The sequence below is a fragment of the Aplidium turbinatum genome, chromosome 13 (assembly GCF_918807975.1).
Source record: "Aplidium turbinatum chromosome 13, kaAplTurb1.1, whole genome shotgun sequence".
Lineage (NCBI taxonomy): Eukaryota > Metazoa > Chordata > Ascidiacea > Aplousobranchia > Polyclinidae > Aplidium > Aplidium turbinatum.
In genome coordinates this window covers 3,807,926-3,815,595 of record NC_137484.1, presented here as the reverse complement: position 1 = coordinate 3,815,595, position 7,670 = coordinate 3,807,926, and the positions used below count along the sequence as shown (strand labels likewise).

Genomic DNA, 7,670 nt, shown 5'->3' with positions numbered 1-7,670 from the left:
ATAGTGTTTTGACAAATCAGGCAAACAACATCTAGATTGTGTTGAACAACGAAGTAATTTATACAGCACTCATTGTTGAACTTCCGGCTTTCATAATCAACCTTCCTTTTCTTACTTGTAGACATTTTTACTATGCTAAGCTTTTTGTAGAATAAATATTAATATATTCACCACACTGCACCCATAAAGTAAGATTTATGTTAGGGAACGTTCAAATATTACGTAACGCTTTTTTTTCCGAATTTTTGAACCCCTCCCCCATGTAACGCCAACGTAACGCTTTTTTCAATCCCCCCTCCCCCATGTAACGCTTTTTCACTACGAATTCAGCACAAAAAACTACCATTCCGTACTCGAAAGCGTTACGTAACGTTTTGCGTGAACCCCCTCCCCCCCGATGTGACGCTAACGTAACGCTTTGCATAAACCCCCCCTCCCCCTCGAAGGCGTTACGTAATATTTGAACGTTCCCTTGCTGAATCATTGCCAGAAGAACAAGGCGGTTTTCTACAACGCTTACTAATGACGCAACAATAATGCTAATGATGTAATAATGCTAAAAGTCAATAACGCTAATGATGATGTTACAAATAACAACATCTTCCGATCTAACAGTGAAAAGCATTTAAAAATAATGGGCTACTTGATGAAGAATGTGCGGGCCACGTAAATGGGTACCGCGGGCCGTTCTCTGGCCCGCGGGCCGTATGTTGCTCACCTCTGGCTTAATCAAACACTTTGGCGTTCTCATCATTTCATCAAATATTTGGCCTCCCCAAATTTTTTTCTGGCTACGCCACTGTTGCACTTGCCAAAGTAAATTCAAGCATTCAAGATAATGCAACTTTGTGCTACACGCAAACTGATGAATAAAAGCGTTTTTCTCTCGTTTTAGAGTTCTTTGAGAATCTATAACTTTTTGTTGAAGCAGAATCAACCACAAAGTGTGAAAGAATATGCATCGGTCAACTCCTAAAGTGTTTTTACGCAAAAGAATTTGGTTTTTGATAGAAAATTACTGGGACCTTTGCGCTATTTGCTATATATTGTGGTGTTTAATGCTCAATGCATATACATTTCATCAACACAAAGCTTTTAACAGTCCGTGGTGGGAGTTCCCATTATCTGATGGATGGAACGCAAATGGAAAAATACCAAAATATGGAAGTTATTTAAACTCTTCAGTGCTATTCGAATTCAAAGTGAACGATAATACGATGCAAGATTACTTGAGGTTACCTAAGAAGAATAAAGAAGACAATGTGAGTGAGCTTTTCGTGCAAAGCTTTGAAATAGTTAGATAATTACATGTTGATTAATTGATTCTGGAAATCTTTATCTTCGGACTGAAATAGATTCATTCCAAACTTAATCTGGGTAGTTTTGCATACTTGTAGACAGAAGTTTTGAACCTCTGACGCGCGGCCGCTTACCGAAATAAACAGAGTGAAGTTTCTGCTTGTTGTTGAAATCTCTGAAATATTCCATTCACTAGGTGGCGCTGAGTGGATAGTTGTCCTTGCAATACGTTGCTCAATGGCACACCAAGAGATTTCAGCTTGCAAATTGTAAAGGTTGACAGTACAAAATGTCTACACACAATTGAAACGTCATTTCCTTAGAAATATTCTCCTCATTAGACGTTTTAAATGAAAAGCTGCTCTTGAAGTGTGACACCCACGAGCACAGACTGAGGATGAAACAACCAGTGCTTGACCTTGAAATTGCGCTTTTAACAAAATCAAGCGTTTGTCCATTGAGCTATCATGGGTTGGATAAGACTACAAAAAACAAGTCTCAAAATTAATAAAAAACTGTTTAATATTTATGACATTTGTACCTTTGCTACATTCAGGAATTACTAAAGTAGTTTACAAATTACAAGCTTGGTTTTCTTTGGTTGATCCTTCGATTGCCGTTTTTAAATTTAATTCAATTTGATAGGCTGCTACAATTTATATCAATTTTTTTATTATCCCCCTTCTGAAATTGCATCAATTTGAAGTGGAAGCGTGGGTAAAATTGCATTTCTGTACAACTCTCTGTTTAATGTGCAATAGTTTCAAAACATCATATAGAAAATGTATTGCTGAAACCTGAACTTTCTTGCCCTTTGGGTTTTATTGTTTTATAATTCATCACTTTAAACCAAATTTACAGTAATTACTTTTATACCTTTCAACTTCTCCAACTTCTCGCTCCACATTTTATACTATTGTTCCAATATCGCTTTCCCACATGACAATATAACGTCATATGCCAATCACACATACCGCACTTAGATTACTTGGGCAATCAATGACAAGCTACCGCACACAAAACTAAAGACTCACGTAGGTGACACATCTCACCTGTGACTGCCATGTTGTATTCTTTGCTACAACGTTTTACTAGCGACATAATCCGTTCATACACATTGTGGGAAGGGACGTTTCCCTTGCACTTAATGAAGATCTTCGACTACAAAACATAACACCGAGATGCGACAGAAGTCATTTTTTAACATTTGTGTTTGTTAAGAATTCTGGAAAAGAGAAGATCATTCTCTTCAGTCACCCTCCATTCGGAGAAACAAAACCATATCCTGTTGATACAAACAAATGTGGAGGAAGATGCATAGTTTCCTACAACACAAGCTTGTTCCATCAAGCAGAAGCGGTTATGTTCCATTTCACTGATCCCACGCCGATGCCTCCAAGAACGTAAGATGGAACGTGACCTCCTTGTAATATCTTACATGTAAACCTGAAATCACATGGGTAATCGTATCACAACTTTGAATTATACAATACTGTGAAATTTATTCGGTTGCTGTTTCAAATGTAGATTTCCGCATCAGTTGTACGTTTGGATAAACTTGGAAAGCCCTCCGACGACAATATCTGTGCATAACGAACTTCCAGGAACAATACAACAGCTAGGAAATGAGGAAAACGTCTTCAATTTAACTATGACGTACAGGTATGTCATATACTGGATTCTACGATATGATTTCACTGCGTTGTTGTGATGTGAATGCTTTAGATCAGTGGTTCTCAACGGGGGCGGTACCGCCCCCCAGGAAGCGTTTTGACTTTGTAGGGGGGCGGTATATTTACTTCGGCTTAAGGGGGGGCGTTTTGATTATTAGGTGGCATTCTGGTTGAACCCTTCTATCGCCCAGCGTAACGATTTCATTAAAGAGCTTCTATCTTCGTGGTAGCATTTCCTACCTCATACCTGGTAGAAAAGGGATTCATCTGTGTTGTTCTGCTACTATGCTACATACCAAACTGCGAAACCCACTTGACATATCCATAAGAGGTGATCTTCGAATGTTTCTCACTGACTTTACACCAAATGTGAAGAAACTGGCACTTTCTCACCAAGTCCAAGGTTCACACTGACTGCCAGTAGGCCTATACTGTTTTCATGCTCGCAAATATATATTTGCTTTTATCAAATATAGTTACCGTAGGCCTATTAGTCTCTAAAAACCCTTAGTCCTTACAGCCTGTTTCACCCTAAAAGGGGGACCTTCAAAAGGTCCTTATTCTAATAGAAATAGAATTCTATTTGAATAAGGACCTTCTGATGATCCCCCTTTTAAGGCAAAACAGGCTGTAAGGGTTTGGTTTTAAAAACTGGTAACTAGCCTATATTTGATGTAATTCGCTCTGCTTGGCTTTTTGCATGGCATTGAGCACTTTTGTAGTATTAATACTATTTATTCTTTTATATTCACTTTTCGCAATTAATCGTTTTTGTTGGGAGGCGGTAGCATTTTTCCAGTTCATGAAGGGGGCGTTGGGCTAAAAAAGGTTGAGAAACACTGCTTTAGATTCACGTGTACAAATCAACAGTAATGAGAAAAGTATCTTCTTCTTTTTCTTCTTTTTCTTATTTTTTTCTTCTTCTTTTTATTCTTTCTCGATGTCTCGTTTTGGTTCAAACATGTCTATGATTCAAACAGACAAGTGTCATAACTCATAAGTGACCCAGACATGTGTATTGTCTCATGTTGATACTTTTCGATAAAAATCTAAGTTAGTTTAGTGTAATGTATCTTTGTTTATTTTTCTTGCCAGCCAAGAAGGAGTCTACGTTACATGTTTCGAAAGCAATATATCTCAAAGATCCTTAACATATCTGCTACAACATATAAGAAGGAAGCAAATTTTGCATCAAGATTTCGTTATTCGTGTCTAACTGCTTCTAATTGTTATGGGATGTTAATTGTGTCAAAACTTTTTGTAGTATTAAGTTGGAAACAAATTTATAAAAACTAAGTACCGACAAATAAGACCGAAGTTGTTAAAAGCTTTTGATTTGCTATAAAATGTGGTTGCTTTATAAACAAAACCATGACATAATAATTGCATCTTATTGCGAATTAAATGATATAATCATTTAAGTTACAGCATTTCTTTGAACATATAATTTTAAATTTAATTCAAATATAGTTATAAGTCTCCAAATCCTTGATAGCCTGTTTCACCTAAAAGGAGGATCATCAGAAGGTTCTTGTTTGTTATATACAGACGTGATTCCAGCATCTACTTTCCATACTTTACTTTGAACCAAATTCGGGAAAAAATAACGAAGATTGAAGAAGTAGAAAACGTAGATTTGTTGATGAAATCCAAAACCAAACTGGTGGCTTGGGTCAGTGGCAATTGCCTTGGCACAAAAGGTAATTTCAATGTGTTCTTGTCATTTGTTAAAACGTCTAAATGTGTTGCTTAGTTATTAGGGGATTGAATTGTATTGTTTGTTTGTTTTTTATATCTTTATCCTGCATTGCGGGAAAGCGGACTTGAGCGCTATGCATCGGTGTACGGCGTACGCCTTCCGACGTACACCTGACCCACGCTGCAGCCGACGGCAATGTCAGTTTCCGGTTGTCTACTCTAGCCTACTTATGACTTAAATTTAGTACTACCCATTACTCGAAATCGATCACTGGGTAGAGGCAATTATCGTAAAGTTTCTTGCCCAGAGAAACAACAGCAAGTGCGGGTAGCTGGAGTCGAATTGTAGCAGTAGCTTACAAAAAGGAGAAGTATCGAATCAGCTCTCATCGAGTTTGGCATCTTCACAATTTTTACAGTATTCTGTTTCACTGCATTTTCTCAATCTCAAATAAAATCGTATACTTTAGAAATAGTTTACTTTGCTTTGTTACTGTGTTTGTTCGCCATTTGAAATATCATCAAACAGCAATCGATAAAAATATCACTTAAACTACAATTTTTTATCTGTTACATTAATAAACGACTAAAAACGTTATTCCTTCCATATCAACAGCTCTTTTAAAAACTTTTTTCGAGTAACTATATTGTCCGATAAAATTGTGCTGCGTTTGAATATTTCTTCGAAAAGTATGAAGATGTTTTGACTGTTTCTGAAATGTTTTTTTGCTCTGATTTCAAAAATGCAATCAGTTTTTTCAATCAGGTTAAGGTTTTTTCTCCATCACATTTTTGCTATGCTGGCTTTGATCGTTATTATGCACAAAGTAACGAACTTCTGTGGTAGCCAAAGTGGTCAAGCATGTTGTCAATTTTTTGTAAGATTGTACATCCTGCCTGCCTGCCTCCACAAAGATCTGTGTAACGCGTCCTTTCTTGTCAAACACACCTTGCTGCTTTCCTACTCAACTTGCCTTTTCCATGTTTTCTTGGGTCTTCCTTGTTTTCTACAACCCTCCAGTTGCAACTCCAGCGCTCTTCTCAAAACATTATCTATAAAAATATTTATTCAAATTAAAAAATATCTATAGGCTATCATCATCTATTCAAATACTGTACTATAAAAACACACGGACATAGTCGAACGAAAGACATTTCATATAAACAAAAAATGATTTAGCATCGAAAAGTAAGCTATATTAGGAACTATCAACACTTTGCAACCGTAAAATTTACGCAGCAAAGTCTTTGACACTGTATCACACTACAGATTGTAGTTTCAATCTTGATATCGACAAAATACTGTGCAGATCATTCCTGAGCGATGTATACTTATTTTTCAGCCGGGATCACCCGTTTTTTCCTCATAAAAACACTTCAAAAGTTGGGGTTGGATATTGATATATATGGCAGATGTGTCGACAATCCTTTACCTGGAATTTGGGAAGATCTTCCAGAACAAATCAGAACATACAAGTTTTATTTTGCATTTGAAAACTCTTTGCACTGCAGGGATTATATCACTGAAAAGATGTGGTGGAATGCATTACTTGCAGGAGCAGTGCCTGTCATATGGGGTCCGATGAAAAAGGATGTAGAAGCTGTGCTTCCTCAAGGATCATATGTTTTTGTAGAAGACTATGAAACTCCACAGGATCTGATTGATTATCTCAACTACCTCGATTCAAACTCTAACGCTTACCGGCAGCACTTCAATTGGCGTTCCGTTGCTGTTCCTGAACGTATTCCAGGAAGATTAGGAGGGAACGAAGAATGGAAAACATCAGAAGTTGTTGGATTTTGTCAGTTGTGCCATATGCTCTATGATGACGATCAATACGAGAAAGAACACGGGTTGCGTCCGCGACGCGTTGTTCAGTCTTTGGCCACTTGGTGGTTTGAAGAAGAAACTAAAACTTGCCTTACTCCAATGAATTTCAAAGAACTCGTTATTAGTAAGCTGTGTAAAACAATTCCTAATACCCTGTGTAGGCTCCACAGTTTTATCTATTTGAACTACTACTCCTTTGCTTGCGTTGTACTAGTCATGTTATTGCTATTAAATCGTCGTTTAAACTGTGCAACAGCAATCAGAACAAAATTTTCGAAGAATTCCTATCGAATGAAACTAAATGATTGATAAGTTTTTACAATATTGTTTTGAAACATTAATGATTATTCTTTGGCTTTTTGTTGCTTTTCCTGGTTCCTTGTTTGATTATGACGGAGATTTGAATAGATGTGAAACGTACTGATTATTATTGTTATTTTTTATTTGCATCAAACACACAGTCCGTAGAATTCAAATTTTTAATAAACATCACACAAAATATCAGACTAACGCAACACAATGCAGGCTACATCAAACAACGGACAAAATACTGTTGTAGTGAATATAAAATGTAGAATTGAAATCAGAAGAAACAGCATTGCGCAAAAGTGGATTAATTGATCTTTTGCAGCGTTCTACAAATGCATAGCATTTTTTTTCTAAATAGAGAATCATAAGTTAGAACATCGTCAAATGATCGTCAAAAGTTTAATGCTGTCAGAAGTTTGTGTTTAAATGTACAACCGATGTTCACAAATAAATAAAAACTATGCAGGCTATGCCAATTTAGGAAGTCGTATCCAGGCTTACACCCAGTTGTTGAAGATTTAGATTAAGTGGACGGCAGGGATATCTACAACTACTTGATTGTAGTTGCATATGTAGTTGATATCCTGATGTATATTGATTGTAGTTGATATCTGATTGTAGTTGTACAATCTCTAGTGTACGGAATAGCAAGGAAGCCAATCTTCGTGTCCACCTTTAGGCATGCCTTTAAGTGTCCTGCCAAAGACACAGCCGCATGCTCTTGAGCGATGTCGAACCGGTGCCCTTTCGATTGCCGTTCCAGGGCTCTCACCACTTGGCTATGCAGCCGACAATTTATCTAGTAAAAACTGTTTTGTGAAAGTGTTACCATAACGTTGTTTGATATAAGATCAAATTTT

At 37.0% G+C, this 7,670-nt stretch overlaps 1 protein-coding gene across 1 annotated transcript; it reads left to right on the top strand.

Moving 5' to 3' along the window:
* The first annotated feature begins 906 nt into the window (after positions 1–906).
* On the top strand, positions 907–7,270 carry LOC145782461 (3-galactosyl-N-acetylglucosaminide 4-alpha-L-fucosyltransferase FUT3-like). The gene is made up of 5 exons (XM_082594254.1): positions 907–1,262; positions 2,521–2,702; positions 2,827–2,961; positions 4,521–4,672; positions 6,014–7,270. Exons 1-5 carry the CDS (start codon positions 957–959, stop codon positions 6,808–6,810), a joined length of 1,572 nt encoding a protein of 523 aa, XP_082450380.1. The 5' UTR covers positions 907–956; the 3' UTR covers positions 6,811–7,270.
* The last annotated feature ends 400 nt before the right edge of the window (positions 7,271–7,670 follow it).